An 18,005-nucleotide genomic window follows, 5' to 3' on the forward strand; every position below is an offset into this window, starting at 1 on the left:
GTGCCTGGAGAAGCAGGAGGTGAACCTAGGGACACAGAGTTGTGGAAGATCAGCAAGAGCAGTATGGCTGGGTGTGTCCAAGGTGGCCAGCCAGCCACCTGAGGAGGGAGTGTGAGCTACAAGTCCTGGACTATAGGAAGGCCTTTAAGACCTTTAAGAGCAGATGCTGTGGGATATGAAGTGAAGGAGCAAAATTAGAGGGAGCTGCGGGTGGAACTGCAAAAGAGCTGCTCTAAACTGCTGCGGCATGGAAGGGAGAAAGACCAGTGACGAGAGGTGGTTTATTAGGGGTATCTATATGGGGTTTGGTGGTATTTAAGACCCTAATCAGGTTTGTCTTGTGTGGTGAAGGGAAGATACAGGAAAGTGGGAGATTAGAAAGAAGAGTGAGTGCTGAGCACAGGAGAGATCAGATAAATGTCAGAGAGGTGGATCCAGGAAGTAATAATCCCACTTAGTCCTATTTTTCTGTCTCTTAGATGTCAATTATTTTCAAACACAACTGGAATGGATTTCATTTTGTCTATAGATATATTCACCTTGACTCTGAGAAACAGAAAGGGAAGGCATGAAAGGTTCCTTTAAGAAAACCTAATTTTTCAGATTTATTAATTGTGACTGAGTAGTCTCAAACACAAAATTTTAATTTACTAAATCTCTGGCACACTTTCCTTGTAGGAAGCACTTGTGCATATTAATTTCCCAAAATTCTCTACTGAAGAAAGTGCTTTTCAAGAAACCGGATAATCGCATTAAAATGTGAGACTGTAAAAAAATGTAAATAACATGTTGATAGTTTGTATATCTAAGAATTTAGTCTCTGATTGAATAGGCTATGTAATCAAATACCTAATTTTAATCACTTGAGCAAAATGCCAGTGGTGTTACACAGGTGCTTAATCAGGCATATGCTTAAGAACCTTACCTACCTAAGGTGGATTTGAGAGTGAAGTTGCATAATATGTTCTTTTCATACTACTGTCACCTCAGTTTTGATAACTGGTAAGTTTTCTGTCCTGTTTCCACTAGCCATATAATTTTGTAGTTGTTAACAGAGTTCATGTTTTCTGCAAATCTAACCACCTGTTGATTAAAAGCACTCTCTAATGTTGCTGCTTATACTTTCATTAAGAGTATCTATTTTTATGTTAGTACGTCTTGGTTACAGTTTAGTCTTTTAGACCTACCAACTGTTAATTTTTTTATTACATGTTAGAACATCCTGAATATATTTAATTGTAGAATGAACTTTTAGATACTTGAAGCTGGTATTTTATTTTAATGAAATTAATATACTTTTTTCAAACTTTAAAAAAAAAAGTATTTACATGATTTATTTTCAATTTAAAAAATAATTAATGTAGAGGACTCTTTCTTTTTTCCTTCCTTGTTCATGTTTCATTTGACAAGAGATTTTTGAACCCAGTCACATAGACCTTTTGACCATAACTCTTGCTGACTTCCACTGCAATTACCAGGGCTGAGGAGTTAGATCCTTTATGTAGATTTCATAATTCTGTGTTACACAAGTAAATTAAAGTTCAATTGTGGTGGCTAATAAATGAATGGAGAGGCTTATTTTTGTTTCTTTACTTGCATTCAAATCAACAGGTTTGATTTGTGCCTCTGATAGAAAAGCAGAGCTGCATAAGCTGATTCAAAACTTTTTTCCTTCTAGGAAAAAAAAGAAACCCGAAACCAGAGCAAATTTATCGAGTTGGCACGAACTTGTATTTAAGATTGACATGTCTATATTCTCTAAAACACATTGCAGGGAAATAGTATTTATATGCCTTAGTGCTATGGTGCAGATAATGGTGTGAAGACCACTTAGGAATATACAAATACAAGCTTTTTGAATTAAAAGTGAAGAAAACCTACCTCTAAATATGTAGTTATTTGAGTGAGGAGGGTTTGAGTTGTCTATTCAGTGTGGCAGATCAAATAGCATATTGTTGTTGCTTCTTCAAGCCTGTATGTTTTTCAAGAAATAATATATACTCTATTGTTTAAAAAACAACTTCCCTTTCCTAAAATGTCCTAAAAACTTTCCTAAACTGCTTCTGCAGTTGATGTATGTACATTACATTACAAATTAAAATTAATAGAGTTTTAAGAGATGGGGATATTTATAAAGCATAAAAGCGTGGTTACAATAATGGTCTAAACTGTCAATTACAGGATGGGTTTTCTCTGTCTCAAACTACAAGACTCATAATAAACCAGACAGGTACTATCTATACATATTTAAATGATTAATTATTTTAGCACAGGTTTAAAATGTACTTATTTTTATATTAGAAAAGGATGAACAACCTTTTTACTTATTTAAATGTTTCAGACTGTATTTGAATAAAACAAGAAAAAACATTTAAAAACAACCCCTCCCAATTTAAAGTATTTGATGTTGAATAAAGAAGAAACAAAAGCAATGAAAATGTTTTGTGTATGTGACAGCTGGTAGTCTAAGCAAAGACACATTTATGTAATTTGTCTGTTAATAGAATTAGTGTTAGTAGAACTTAACAATTTTAGAAGTGGTGGATGTGATGCTTTTTTTTTTGGTAGTTGAAACTAGTAGACTGAAAATACCACTTTTTAAAAATTTTTATTTTTCTTCCCACTTCTATGTAGTTTAACAGCTTTCACCAAACCAGCAATTGGACATTGCAAGGTGGGAGACTAACATAGCAAACCAGAAATTATATTCCTGCTGCTTTGACTGAGAAGATGATTGCTGGTTTGGTGCATCAGATCTGGTTCTGGAGCATGGCTTGGACTTCTGCACTCCTGGCTTTTTCTCTGGAACATCAGCATCTAGTGTATATATGGAGATAATATAATTAGTTATTTATGTCTCATCATGATGCTGCCCCAGATGTGTCTTATAGCTAGTCTGGGAGATCATGGTAGGATTGTATTTTTAAGATAGAACTTGGTTCAAGGTGCATGATGATTCATAAAACATGCATGGCAGTCCTTGAGGAGTTCTGTGATCCAGTACTTCAGCACTTGTTTAAATAGATTAAAGCTTAGGTCAGGCACTACTGTGGTTTACTTTTTGTCCAAGTAGACCAGTACTTCATCACAGGACTGGACCTGATGTGTGTCCTATGGGCTGGGGCTGGATTAGTTGACCTGGTTTAGCAGAAGAGTTCTGCAGGTCATAGTTTGAGCACCCCTGTGTCTGTTCTCTAAACTTCAAATTTTAATGAACACCCACACCCCCCTACTCCCCATGGAAATTAAATTATAATTGTTTGTTAAACACAAATTTAAATCTGAAGATTGTGCACCTGCTATGTACCTGTTGATTTAGTTTTGCATATATTTGTTATACTAGGCATGTTTATCTGTCATAGTTATTCTATGTTGAAAAGTCCTTGGTGGATTGTGATTTTTTTTTTTTTTTAATTAAAGGGAAAATTTGCTGTGCAGCTAAGTTGTGCTGTGTAAGCAATTGTCTACTTCCACTACTTGTCAAGTTTTGATACAATTTGTGTTCTAGTATCTCATGATCTCCGTAAAGTATTTCTCATACTGGTCTCTGAGGTAACGATTATTCGCATCTTGTAGATGAGGAGTTCAGGCAGATCAAGTAACATGTCAGTGCTAGAGCTGGAAATTCATCCTGATTCTTCTAAATCCTTGGCTGGCAGCCTAACCACTTAGGCTTCAGTTCCCTTAAGATAAAGGCACCCAAAACCAGTTTTAAGCTGTATTTAAGCCCTCTGACATGCTAAGAAACAATATAGCTTTTGACTTATCTTTCTGCTATTTTGTGGCACTCAGTATTGAGGGTGTGCGAGGCAATGAACAGATCTCTCCATTCCTGCTGGAATCCATGTGTGTGAGCTGGAAGCTGCATGTACTATGCATCTCCCCTTCATGCACTTCTAAGATAAACTAGGGCTTTCAGCTATAATTTATAACTAAACAATTAGTGATGTTGGCCACTTATTCCACATTTAAATTTTTTTTAACCTTAATGCTTATAGTAATAAAGATTTTATGAATAAGCAACTGCCCCAGTTGCACAGGAATGTGTTCACTCATCCAATTAAATGTGTTTTTTGTTGGTGTTCCTTGAATTGATCTCTGTTACCCTCTGGTGCTGCAGCTGTTCCTAAGAAAGGATGTGGCTTTTCACGCATAGTAGCTTGCATAATGTTGACAAGGAGGAAAGTCATATGATTCCACATTAAAGCAAATGTCGCTCATGTGAGTGTATTACGTACAATCTTTAATACTGTTATGTAAAATGACGTGGTTATGAGTGTAAGATTTATTTTCTTGAAATATGAAAAGTGTAATTTGCCTCATTTAAAAAATAAATTTTATACCCTCCCAAACATACACTTCTAATACGCCTTTTGTACAAATGGTCATGATGAGTTTGGTTGCTTAAGGCTACATCACGTGTGCTTGGTCAGCCTGACAGTTTGCTAACCAATGGGAGTGGTACCCCATGAGCAGAGCACGCTTCCACAATGTGTGACAAGGATTTGACCTGACAGTTTTACAGTCATGCAACACATAGAGGCTTAGAGCAACAAAAAGGGGCATGAGAGACTGTGTGCTAGAGACCTGTTCTGTTCCTGCTGGCTCTTTGGAGAAAAATGTGTAATGCTTTTGTCAAGTAAAACTGAAAAGCTATTTTCTCCTTCCCTTTTTCTCTCTCCTGCATTACTTGAGATTGGCTAGATGTGGAGCCATCTGTACTTTTACTTTAAGATGCTGACAAGCCAGTTGTGTTTTTGTGAGGGAAATGTATTGATTTATTGCTGTTGGAAGTCATTTGGTTTGTCTTTGGTAGGTTATTTTGCCTTTCAAAATGAAGATGCTTGCGTTTGGACTGTTGAACTACTTCCTTATGCTGTGCTGTAGATTGGCATGGGACATTCTTTTGTTACCTGTTTAATGCTTTTAATGTAACTTGATAACTTTCAGTGTATAGTTACTGATTTCTTCAGGGATCTAGTGAATTTGTTGTGAGATATTTCTGATCTCATCGAAATGGAGACATTACCTCAAGTGTTTGAGGGCTTGTCACTTTACATGTCTAATCTACTGCATGGTACAAATAATAGATGGTTATTTAGCAGGGATGCTGAGTCGGTTTTCTTTGGTTCAATCTTGAAGATTGCTCTGTATTGTTTTTTTTCTGCATAACCCATTCTCTGTAAATGATATAAGATGAAAAGTCAAAAGTGACTAATATAAGTGGATAAAAATCAAACTGTTATAATATTAAGTAACCCAAACAACTAAACAGAAAGGAGGTCTTTGAATGATTTTGAGGGTAACTCAGTGAATTTATTAATCAGCAGAAAAGACTTTTTTGTCTTTTTTGCTTATAAGCAAAGATGTGGTTGTTGCTTTTATTCTCATAGTGGTGTAGTTGTTGGAACTCAGATATCTACTGAATTTCTTATTACATGTTTTCTGCTTTGGTCTTGCATTATTTTATTCTAAAAAAATGTCAGGAATTATTACCTAGAGGCTTTCAGTTGTAGCTTGTGGCTTGCTTGTCTGTTTGTCATGTAATAACAAAAGCTCAGCTCAATTTATCTGTTATTCTCAGAGTTATCCAAGCATTTAGGTATTTCTTTAATAGTGGAGGGGGGTTTCCTTTTTCTACCAGCATGCAGAAGATGAAATGTAGTGTTTTTCATGTGTCTGTATTCCCTTAAAGCAGAATTTACCTGTCCTGTTGCAGGTAACTAGGTGATAAAGCCTCATCCTCCTATAGAAGCAGTGACATATAATCTCACACTTCACCTCTCTTTCTGTTCCTCTTGCAACATACTTATACCAAGCTAGTCCGTTGTGTACTACAGTATTGCTGGTGTGTTTCAGAACTGTAATAGAGGTGGGTAAACCATATCTGCTAGAGGTGAGGAGACCAACAGTGGATGAATTTCTAACCTGACAGCAGCTCCTCTGGCTGCTGTGCATTGCTGCTGCATTCAAAGACACATACCTCACCTTTGGCTCTTGAAGTCCCTTCTTTTGCAAACAGGAGGAGCAAATGGAGTTGGCTGGTGTCAGGTGTCTCTTTTCTCCCTCTGTCCTGTTAGCAAGGGCAGCTGGAAGGTGGACAGAAACAGGTGGAGAATTAAGAGATCCAGCTAAGCATCTGAAAGGGACAGTGAGCAATAGGAGGAGAAATGTGGGAGACTGGAAGAGGAGGCAAGAGAATATCCAAATAACAGATAAGGGAAAGGAATGAGCTGAATTTGAACGGAAATGGCTGTGGGGAATGTATGTATGTGTTCAAACAGTAGCATTCATGGAAGACATTAGTGTTTTCATCAGCAAAAGCATTAAAGTTAGCAGTTGTAAATGCCAATGAAGTCCTGTCCAAGTTTGTTTTTCAACTTTAACAGGAAAAAAAAAATCTCTTTTGTAGAAGAGGCAGTGTCATCTATTCAGGCAACTTAATAGCAGTATATTCTTGCTGTTAAAAAGCTTTTAAGATGCAGACTTTTTAATTGCTACTGGGTGAGTTGAAATAAAGTTCTTTTGCTTTGGATTTACTTGTGTCAGTAGAATACTGACTTGTGGGTTAAAGGAAAGGGGCTGGAGATAAAGGAAAAAATTGGAGACTAGGGTTTAAAATAAAATTTTTAAGAAAGACTCCATAGTGGAGACTAGGAATCATAAACCCACTGTGAAGAGTGTTGTGTTTTTGAGAGCTGGGTGATGAGTTCCTGCAACCTGGATGGCACACATCAAGAAATTCCTATGTTCCTCCAGAACAGGTTCTCATGAGCTTGTGGTAGCTCATGCTTATGAAAGTTTGGGCCGTAGCTTGAAAGGAGCCGAGAGGTCTGTTTGTGTGTATAGTTCTATAGAACTGGAAGAGCCTTAGCTGAAGAGCACACTGTGGATTTCAGGAGCTCTTGTTCATCTTAATTTGACACTGCTTTGACAAGGAATATTTGAATCTAAGAGCTTTCAAGGAGCTATTGTCACTGTGGTTGGTCTTCAGTGCTTTAGTTTTTGTCTTCTCACCTTCAAGTGTCTCTTTAGTCTTTTGTGGGCTCTTGTTTTTATGAGTTTGTAGTATCTCCTGTTCACAGTTGAAATGCTTTTGGAAACAACCACCTGGTAGGCACACTAACTGGCCAGTTGTTGAGAGAAGTTCTGAACAATGCATTGGTTCCATCAGAGATGGATTTAAATGCAAAATCTTCAAAATAAATGCTCTTTATTGTTGTTATGTTTTGGGCTGTTTACTTTTTGTTTGACTGGACACTTACTGCTTAATCTGTGGCCCCAAAAACATCAGGGAGATTAATTGAGCCTGCCACCTCAAGGCAGCATGTGGCCTATTGTACATGTGCTGCAAACAAGGGGCTTGTATGGAAATCTGCCACGTTTGGGTCTAGAGGGATTTGTAGGCTAAACCTATCCTTTTCTGCTTACAAACACAGACTAGGTTCATGTACTGTTTTAGAGACTGGGTGTTAATAGGCACCATCCTAATGAAATGTCTGGAGCATTTCTCCTTTCTGGCTTGGATATAGAGGACTAGAGAGTAGCAGAAGGTGGGTACTCAGTAATCTTAGTTACATGTTTAGTAGGAATATGTGATAAACTGTGCATCATATCTCTCAAACTACTTACAGTAATAGTGTTGCTTGTTTCTCAAGAGGATGTCATTCCCTGTGGATATGTTGAACACCTGCAGTCATGAGGACTTGGAGAGCTCAGCAGAGGGCTACTTGTCTGACCTTCGGCATCAGGATCCAAACCATTCTGAATTCTTGTCTCTGCCAGACCACGGCAAAGTAAGAACCAGCAAATACCTTAGTCCCAGTTTTCTTGATATACATGTAGATTTAAAAGATTTACAGTATCCTGTCCATAACTATTGAATTACATAATTATTTTGGCAAAGCTTTTGTATTTTCCAAATTACTGTTTGTGTTAAGCTCTACTTTTTTTCATTCTGTAATAGGGTTTAAATCTGGGCATCAGTGGCTATGCCGCTTCTAGGCAATGGATCTGTATGCATTAAGCAATTTTTAAAAAACCTTAAAATTTCAACTGATGAGTCAAACTGTTCCCTAAAAAGCACTAACTCATGCAGTCACAAAAATCTGTCATCATAACTAAGGGGTTCATGTTTTACTGAAGTTAACTGGCTCTTTTTGTATCTGTTAAGTGTCCTTCATGGTTGGGTTCTATTCTTGATAAGCAAATTTCAATAATTTTACAAGTAATTCTTGCATGATAAGTTGATCAATATTGGTTGCGTCTAGGTGAACATTTCTATTATAACTAGTACTAATAAAAGCAATGGTGTATAGTTTTGATGAAAAGTAAGTTACCTGAGAGGATTCTCTGTGTGAACAAAAGGTCAGTGCTGCAGATTTCTTGGCAGAAGCAGAGTCTTGAGTACTTTCCTGCATTTCTGCAGGTGCTGTATGCCTAAATATTTGTTTGTATTAACATCCTCATTTGTGGCATAGCATATCATAATCTTCTTGAATTGGCTAAGCAAGTCTATTTACCACACCATTACTGTCTGTCTAGTTTTTATGCATTAATTAAATATTGAAAATGTGAATTTAAAGATCAAAATGCATTTCCACAAAGGTAGTCACTTCCTGAAAGGTGGGTTGATTTGACCCTTCTCATGTTGTTCCTGAAGGGAAATCAAGCACACAACTTTGGAATTTCTAAAATGTGTGTAATTTAAGGGAAGAAAATTCTTTTGAATCCAGCCTTCCCACTGTAGCACAGTAGGGCTCATGTTAACAAACAGCAGTTTTACTGGGCAGTTGTTTCTGTGCTTGACTGCCTGCCTCATTCTTCTGTTGTCTTTGACAGCTTGCATAGGTGGGAAAGTTGAAGTGAACATACTGCTGGCTCTTTGCACGACTTACTTCAGTTGTGCACATAAATGCAAACTGCTGACAGCAGAGAGCTGTAACAGTATAAATTATTGTAGCTAACTCTGTCAGAGCTTGATGGTCAGAGCTCTTATAATGTAGTCTGTCTTTAGGAAGAAATGCCTAAAGTAAGGGCCAGTGTCTGATGCTTGTCCTTTATAGTTAAGTACTTGGTTTTCAACATTCATCTTGCTTACCCTGCTAAACATTCTCTGTATATTTTATAATGTTGTTTTAGCAAGAGTCTATTAAGTATTGTACATTCTCATTTCAGGTTATTATTAAATTGGGAACTGTGGGCTTCGTTCCTCTTTATGGTGAAGAACAGACGCACAAAGTTCTTGGTTTGTTTGCACCAAGGGACTCACTCACAGGTTTCATTTTAAGATTTTATTCTCTGTGTTGCTGTATCTTTCCTGTGACAATACATGTAACCAGGCCTGTGCTCATTCCATGCTAGTGTAGCTCATAACTTGGACAATTTTGCATTTGTTGTTCACTGTGTTCTTGTTCCCATACTATTTTTGTTGTGGATTCATATACAAGTGATAAAACTTTGCACATTAATCAGAGTAGAACTGGACCCACTGAATTCAGAAAATATGTAGCAAAATAACATGGTGCTTATCTGAATCCAAGTACAACATGTATCTCTTGACCTCTTCATGTACACCTCAACTCTCCAAAAGGAATTTATTGAGCTTTCCTAGAATCCATTAATTTGCTGATTAATTTAGATACTCTTTATTAGCAGTGATTGATCAGCATCACGTGTAAATTTGTCTTTAGCTTTAGGTACTAACATAGCTTTGGCTAAGATGACATCTCACTGTTTGTCTGGGGGTTTTCTCCCTTTCTCCCTTCCCTTCTAGCCCTCCATGTTTCCTTCTCTTTCCATTTAATGCCATGTATATGATTGCTAAGTTTGCACAAATGCCCATAGATCAAACTCTTCCTAACTGCTAATCACATGGCCATCAGCCTTTTTACATTTGTCTGAGTCCCTAACACTTTCACAGTTTCAATAACAATATCTATTAACAACCCAAAACTAAAGTACGTGTATGAATGTGACTCTTCTTGGCAGGCCCATTTTTTAGTGGAAGGAGGTGCTAGAGCACAATGGTGAAGAATAGTGCTTGTGTCTGAAGGACAGTTTCTGTGTATCATACTGCCCAAAATCTGCACTTGGTTTTATTGTTCTCAGTTTTCAAACAAGTTTTGGACTAGGGAGCATTGCATATGGGGGGGTGTTTAGCACATTTGTTGTGCTATGGTAGTGTGGTGGTTTGACCTTGGCTAAATGCCAGGTACCAACCAAGTCGCTCTGTCACTTCCACCCCTTCCCCCTTTTTTCTCAATAGGCAAAGAGGGGAAAGAAAATAAGATAGGGGGAAAAAAAAAACCCAACCCTTGTGGGTAAAACAAAAGCAGTTTTAATATAAGCAAAGCAAAGCAAAGGTCTGCGCACAGAAGCAAAAAAGAAAACAGATTTATTTTCTACTTCCCATGAACAGGCGATGTCGGGCCTTCTCAGGAAGCAGGGCTCCAATACACATAGTGGTTGCCTTGGAGGACCAAGGGTGACCCCACCCACTTCCTCCTTTTTCCCAGCTTTATACTTGAGCAGACATCATATGGTCTGGAATATCCCTTTGGTCAGTTCGGGTCAGCTGTCCTGGTTGTGTCCCCTCCCAAGATCTTGCCCACCCCGTCCCACTGGGGGGGGGGAAATGTCAGAAAGAGCCTTGGTGCTGTGTAAGCACTACTCAGCAGTAGCCACAACACCAGTGTGCTATCAACACCCTGCCAGCTCCCAACATCAAACACAGCACCATGAGGGCTGCTACAGGGGAAAACCAATTCCAGCTCAGCCAGACCCAGTACAGGTAGTAAGAGCTGCATTAATATAGTGCCAACTAGAAGATGCTTAACTTGGTTACTACAGTGTTATTCCTAGTTGTTTAGAAGCTTTAATGACTATGCTTCTTTTGGAATGGTAAGACTCACTAACTTTTTATTTCCACTTGTTTCTTTCAAGCTGTAGCCCTGTATCTTGCTAATCAGTGGTGGTCAGTTGATGACATTCTGAGAACATCTGTTACGACTAGACAGGGGCTTCACAAGGTAAAGTGCTCCAACACTCACCTAGCAATTATTCTTATCGTTCAAGATAATGGCAAGTAATGGCAAATAGCTAGTGTGTAAGATGTTACGTGCTTTCATTTCATTCAGAAATGAGTTGGCTGTTTCAAGTCAAAAGCAAGGTCAATGGGAGTAGAGGAATAGGTATTAGGGGAAAGGGAACTTGGTTGTAAATATAGCACCGAGAGCAAAAGTGGCTCTCATACAGTAGCTTCATATGTAAGCTATTTAGATATTAATGATGTTAAGAGTTTTTTCTTTGCTCTTTAGAACATTGTGTGTCTGGTTGTACTGAAACGTCTTAGTAGAGTGGTGCATAGTATCATTGTCTGATCAGGAGACTAGTAAAATAGAAATATTGTTGGAAACCTGTTTGATAGGCAAGTTGGAGCTGCTGGCTTGCAGTGGCAATACATGAGGTTTGGGAAAGTAAGTTGCATGGTATCTGCTTTGCTTCTCGTCACTGACCTTTGTTATATTACTATGTAACATGAAGTTTTGTTTGTTCCAGAACTGGAAATCTGTATTTTTCCAGGAGTGCAATTAGTGTGTACTCATGGAATCTGGGCATTTATCTTTCATTTTTATATCTTTTAATTTACTATAGAGAATTTGGCATGTAGCCTTGTTTTCCGTGTGCTATCCATGCTGATTAAATCAGGAAAGCTGAATCTCTTACAGGTAGGGTAGCTGAGACTAGGCATTGGGAAGAGATCGTGGTTCCTTCGTTTGTCCTTCACAGCGGGAAGGATAGTGGTGAACTTAAATTTCATATGTAAAAGGAACCCAGCAGAACAGAGAAGAGAGTACTGGTTCCTGTTTCATGCCACAGAAACTGTTGTAACTAGTTCTTTCACTACATTGTATCCTGTTGTCTGCCACTATCAGCAGTGATTGAGTGTGCCAAGTCATACTACCCTGTGAGGATCATCATTTCTCCTTTGCAGGACTCCAATTACCTGCTAGCCTGGGAATTCTCAGGCTGGTGTACTGCTGTTTGAATGTTTCTTAAATCCAAAAATAGTTTTGACTGAAAATCAAAACGGTCCCCCCACCACCCCGCTCCCAGCACTTCTCTGAGCTTTTACCCATTGGATTAGGAGTGACGTTGGAGTTGTGAAATATCCTCTGCCTGATGGTAGTGCTTTATACTTAACCTGTTGCTATGGCTTCTGAGCACCTCTTTGCCCTCAGACTGCAGAGCATCATCCTGCTTTAGCACTTGCAGCTTTTCTTGACTCCATCTGCAGCTGGCAGCTTTGAAAAATAAAGTCCCTGATGTGTATTAACTAATCTAACCACTCTTCTGAAATGTTCTTCTGTGTTTCCTTAGGTGGAGTCTGTTGGAGAGAGAATTGTTCTCTATGTTCTGAATCGAATTATCTATCGGACACAAGAAATGGAAAGAAATGAGATCCCATTTCTCTGTCACAGTAGCAATGACTATGCTAAGATCATGTGGAAAAAAGGAGAGGCTATTGGGTTCTATTCTGTTAAACCTAAAGGTAAAACACTTGAGTATTGTGGGGTTTGGGAGGGGTAGATAGAGAGCTTATTTGAAGAATACTGTATTTAGTAGACTTTACAAGCCTTGCGGGCCTAATGAATTGGAGTTTTCCTGAAATCATAAGATCTTAGATAGCTGTTAAAATTTCTAGCTTAAATGTTTATGTATTTTAGCAATCTAAGAAAGTTCTTAGATTTCTTCATATTCTACAAAATATGTTTAAAATGTAGAAATTAGGTATACCTGAAAGCTTTTTTTTTTTCTGTATAGCAATTGTTTATGGTTGTTTTGGGCTGTGCTTTTTTCCTGGGTTTTTTTGACCTAGCTCCAGAATGCAGAGATCTTGTTTATCTGAAATGATTGTAGAATCAGATGTTATTATCATTCAAACATTTTATAGCATGACAGCATAGAGACTTTGCTCAGGCATAAGATTCAGCTATACCTGGTGATAATAAAGATTCCCTTTCCTTCCACACATATATTACCTCAGATTACAAATGATCTCACAGGGTTTATGTTATTAATGCTACAGACTTGCTGTTTTTCTCTTTTTCTAAAACATTATAGTTTCCCTTTAGTTATTTTGGAATTTATTGTGGTTTTAATTTTTTGCTGAATAAAATATTTGGGTGGACTGCTTAGTACATTGATAGCACTTTGTAGAATATCAATAATTGGATCAAGGAGAAATGGTCTGGCATTTTTGTTTCATCTCTAGAGAGGGTTAACTAATTCAGGATTAATGGTGGTACTGGAGGTTTGCTGGAGACTTCCCCCATTTAACATGCATGTATTTCTTTGCAAACTGTTAGAAATAAAATTGTAAACTGTCTGGGTCACTGACCTATTCTGGTCTGGTAATCAAGATCAGAAAACAACCAGCTAATTTGTTCTGATTGCCTTTGTTATCTTTTTGTGGTTTTTCTTTTTTCAAAAGAAATTTTGCATTCCATATTTTGTATAAGTCTCAGTATTTTTAATGTCAAAATTGCTGTAGTGTGGTGGTCACAAAGTAGTATTTACATTGCAGTGGGTTTTGGTGTGGCATAATAAAATTGGATATTAGAGTAGTGATTCTATTTTTAGTTTAGGATGTGGACACTTCCTTATGTGGCACTGAAATTTTGTTGTGCTCACTTGTTATATTTCTCATGATGCTCTCTCATTTACTTGTCCTGAGTTAGCAAACTCTGAAGGCAATTCTTTCTAGGCATTGTCAACATTTTACCCATGTTTGATTGTGTGCTGTATTCTCCAAATTGAGTAGTCTATGTGGAGAAAGATGGCTCCAGAAACAGATGGTTAGAGAGGAGTGGTGGAGCTTGACTTGTATCCCAAATGGTATCCAAGTAACGTAAGCTCTCTGCCCACATTTTTCTTGCTTGAAAAATGGAGATAAGTATGTTCACTGGTCTCAAAAGTGCAAGGATGCAAAGATTAACTACATTGTATAGGCAAGCATATGTTTTTCTCTTTGGCCTTGTTAGAGGAAGGGGCAACTTTCTGCATAGTTCACACCAGCTTACAAAATGAGGGCCTGAAAATGGATTGAATAGTTGATGGGCTATCCAAATGCCATTACGTGGCATTGCTCTATCACCACTGAGTCCATAGCTACCCTTTGAATCCTCTGATACTGAAGTATCTGTGTGTTGTGACATTCTTTCATCTTTGTTTAATTATGGATAATGTGGGTTTTTTAATGGGAGAATTCCAGTGTCGAGTGTCCTAGGATTTTTTTGTAGTTTCATTTAAAAAAATCGGAATTATTGTTTCAGTCCTTAAACAAGAGGTAGATTATAGTCTTCATATTTGTCCTGAGGAGTGATGTAATCTACATAAAAATGCAAGTCAAGAATTTTATTGTCTCCTTTTTCCTCCTCCCTCTTTCAGCTTCATTTTCAGTATAGTTTTCCTATGGAATTGTATAGTGAGATTTCAAAGTGAGCCTTTCCTCTATTTCTGCTATTCTTGTACTACAGGCTATATAATATATTAATCTATTGATATATCTTGGCAACATTATGAAGCTTACCCAAAGAGTCAATAAATGGCTCATAGTAATTATTTTTAATGAACATTAGAGATAATAATTTTATATTATTTACAATTATATAGATTGGTATAGTTTTTATGAATTATAGAAGTCTTTATTTGAATATGCTAAAATCCATGCTGCAGCATGTCAATGCTGAAGTACTGATGGGTATTTTTCCCCCTCCTATTATTTCAGGAAGTATTTGTAGCTCTTCCCGTGGTCAGAGTTATAAGCTGTCAGTGCTAGACACAATGTTTGTACGAAAGAAACATCGTGAGAGAGAGTCTGGGTTAATCATGTTGGAAGACTTTGTGGATTCCTTTAGAGAAGCCACTCTCGGCCTACGATACCCGCTGTCATCCTTCATGTATACAGGCAAGCTCTTTATTTTTCTGATCTTTGTGCTTTCATTACACGTCCAAAAGTGCTGTCACTCAAGCTCCATATTTGTGACTGCATCCTCAGTTTCTGTATTGAATGTTCTGCTTGTCAGTGAAGGCTAAAACCCCTGATTTGTGAAGTAGTTCCTGATTAGATTTTTTTTTTTAAATCCTCCACATGAGATAAGATTATTTGATCTCTGCTGGCTATTGTGAAGTTTACCACTGTGTCCCCCTGCAAGCCTCCAGAATGGGCTGAGGTGTTTGTGTGATCCTAATGTATATCTTCTTTGTAGCACTTTTTTCTTGCTCACCAACTAAGCCTCATAAGGTCATGTAATTCATGCTTTCTTAGAACTTCTGTTCAAATGGGAATACTAGGCTATGTTTTAATGGGTATAAGAAGACACAGTTCTAATATACAAAGAAAACACTTATGGCTCTTGCATTAGCAACCCAAGAGGGTTGTGTCATCTAGGAAATGACACACATTCTGGAAACAGTGTTACTTGGGTCTCTGTTCAGGCAAGAAGCCCATTTCGTTTGCCCTGTTGCTCAAGGCTTGTGCTACTCTTAGGCCAGCTGCCAGGCTTCCTTCTATGAAAATTTTCATCTGGCTGCCTTAACCATTGGAAATTTTCTGCTTTTCCAAGTTGTTGGATCTGACTAGACCTGGTTTGTCAGGCTTCAAACAGAAAACTGTCTTGAGTGGAATTGCATAACTAATCCATTTTCTTGGTGAAGGAATGATATGTCAGGAATCTTGTCCACTGAGATTATGCATCACTAGTGAAACAGATGAAAAACTGTAGTTTTCCTGGTAGTTACTAAAGAATAATGTCAACATCTGCCTCTTCATAGGTATGTTTAGTATGTGTATTGGGAGAAAACAGGTGGAGGGACAGCAGAGAAGAAAAATATTCCAGAAGTAAAGTGAGTGGATGATAAACCATGCAGTGGTAATGTGTTAGCATTCCCAGGGAGTGCTTTTCACAAGTGCCTATAATAACATGGCATTACAAAAATCACTTGACTTATCTTCTGCCTAAGAGCCCTTCCATCCTGGGATGGGTTTTGTGATTGGCAGGGACAGTGACCAGTGAAGCTGTAAAGAAGATTCCATCCATCTTTGTTTGCGGTTTAAGATAATGGAAAGTGTTTAAATCTGAAGAAAGGATTTACTGAGAAGGATGAGTAGGTTAAAGCAATATTATGTTTATTTCAGACTCGACTGTTTTGTTGAACACTTCTTACTGTGGTGGTTTATGTGTGTAATGGAAGATTGCAGATTAATTTATTTTCAGATAAACTTTAAAAACTGAGGTACAGCTGAGTATATAGTATATATAATGCAGTGGTTCTTATGTTTGTTCAGCTTGTAAGCTATATCTTGAGAAGTACCCTGAGGATCATAACCTTCTGTGGGAAGTGGAGGGAGCAGGATATTGGTTCCAGAAAACATCTATTATGTCTACATTGCAAAGTGAAAAGCTCAAAACTGCAAGTATGGATACTTTTGTTTTGTTGTTTTCTGACACTTTGTAAAAGTGGAACACTCTACACCAGTGACTTCTGTGAACACACTGCCAATGGAAACTAGCAGAAAAGATCTTTTATTTGTCCTGAGATCTGAGAGATCATATTTGGAATGGTTATATAAATTGTTATGTGAAGGTACTATAATTTTCTGTTTACCTGTTTCCTTTTTTAAAATCTTAACAACAGAGGCCTCACAGAAAGGAAATAAGAGTTTCCTAGCAGAGGGTCACTTTCAGCAGTCTGCAGTGGTATCTGAAGTAAGTGAACAGAAGATTGAGCTGCAAACACAGCCAAATGTAGGTACACAGACTGTTACCTCTTTTTGTGATTGTTACTAAAAAACAAAGTATGAAAAATACTTTTTGTCCATCTCATAATTGAATTGTCTCGGGTCTGCACTACATATGTAAGACCAATACTTTTGTTACTACTTGGGTGAATGTTATGCTTCCCACTGATGGAACACCAATGACTAAGCTAGGGTTAAAAATACCTTCTTTTTTTGTAGGGGAGAGGCGGATCTAAAAAAATGCGTGTTTTGGTTGTATAGCTATGTGGATATACTTGAAGAAAACAGCAGAGGGATAGTGGTTCTTACGATTCTTGTTGCTGTGAGTTAAGAACTCAGCCCTGTCTCTTGCTTTCTTCCAGAAGAGGCATATAGTAGATACAAAAGTGCTCCAACTTCTCATAGATTGGTAGAGTTGGTGGCAGCTCTCTTGGTACCTGCATCATCTGTAAGCAGTTCTGCAGTGCTTTGAAAACTGTTGGACCACCAAACAAAATAAAATATCCCATGTTCCCCCAAACCAGGAAAAATATTCCCCAACTTTCATTTTCACTTTTCACTTAGTGCTCCCTATTTTGTGTGTTTTGATGCTAGAATAATTTGTCATTAGTCTACAGATTCTGATGTCTTTAAAACTCACTTGAAACTATTCAAGCAGCAGAACTTGCAGTAAAAAATGGAAGTATTGGGATGGTGGGGAGGAACAAGAGAGAAAGCTCTAGGGACAGGGAACTCTGACATAGGCAGTCCCTGTGGTGACTGTGCATGTAACCTGCATTACTGCTGAATCACTTAAGTTCTATTTTCTCTTGTTTGATCTCTTTTTTCACATGGGCTGCCATATTCTGTTCCATAGCACAATAAATATAAGACTACAAAATAGAATACAAATATAAAAATAACTTTTCTGTCACTTTTTTGTCAACTACTGTAGTGTAGGCCCTTAGGATTTTACAGAAAGGGGAAACAAAGAGACTTGTAGTATTTAATTTTGTGGACACCTGTTATAACAGAATGCTTAGGAGAAAAACTTGGTAGTGTTGTTTATAATAACAGGTTACTTTCATCTGTTTTGAGACCAGAAGTAAAATGCAGAGTAAAAATATTCATCCTTCTAATAAAGATAATTTTTTAAAAAAATCTTTTGAGAGGCAAGATGCATACGTGTAAGTATCTTAAATTAAGAATGTTTGTAGTTGGT

General features: G+C 37.6%; 1 protein-coding gene across 4 annotated transcripts in view; it reads left to right on the plus strand.

The window, feature by feature from the left end:
* The window catches only part of FAM169A (family with sequence similarity 169 member A), a 35,747-nt gene that overhangs the window by 8,356 nt on the left and 9,386 nt on the right, over positions 1-18,005 (plus strand). For 2 of the 4 annotated variants that reach the window (XM_074812880.1, XM_074812881.1), the window contains exons 2-8: positions 7,659-7,796; positions 9,178-9,277; positions 10,945-11,030; positions 12,382-12,553; positions 14,792-14,971; positions 16,352-16,480; positions 16,702-16,811. In XM_074812880.1, the coding sequence (XP_074668981.1) occupies positions 7,659-7,796; positions 9,178-9,277; positions 10,945-11,030; positions 12,382-12,553; positions 14,792-14,971; positions 16,352-16,480; positions 16,702-16,811 (915 nt within the window). Of the gene's footprint in view, positions 1-924; positions 1,003-2,197; positions 2,231-2,634; positions 2,675-7,658; positions 7,797-9,177; positions 9,278-10,944; positions 11,031-12,381; positions 12,554-14,791; positions 14,972-16,351; positions 16,481-16,701; positions 16,812-18,005 lie in introns of those variants that run through there. The other 2 variants (XM_074812883.1, XM_074812882.1) reach the window with 2 other exon arrangements.

Source organism: Strix aluco, chromosome Z (assembly GCF_031877795.1).
Source record: "Strix aluco isolate bStrAlu1 chromosome Z, bStrAlu1.hap1, whole genome shotgun sequence".
Classification (NCBI taxonomy): Eukaryota; Metazoa; Chordata; class Aves; order Strigiformes; family Strigidae; genus Strix; species Strix aluco.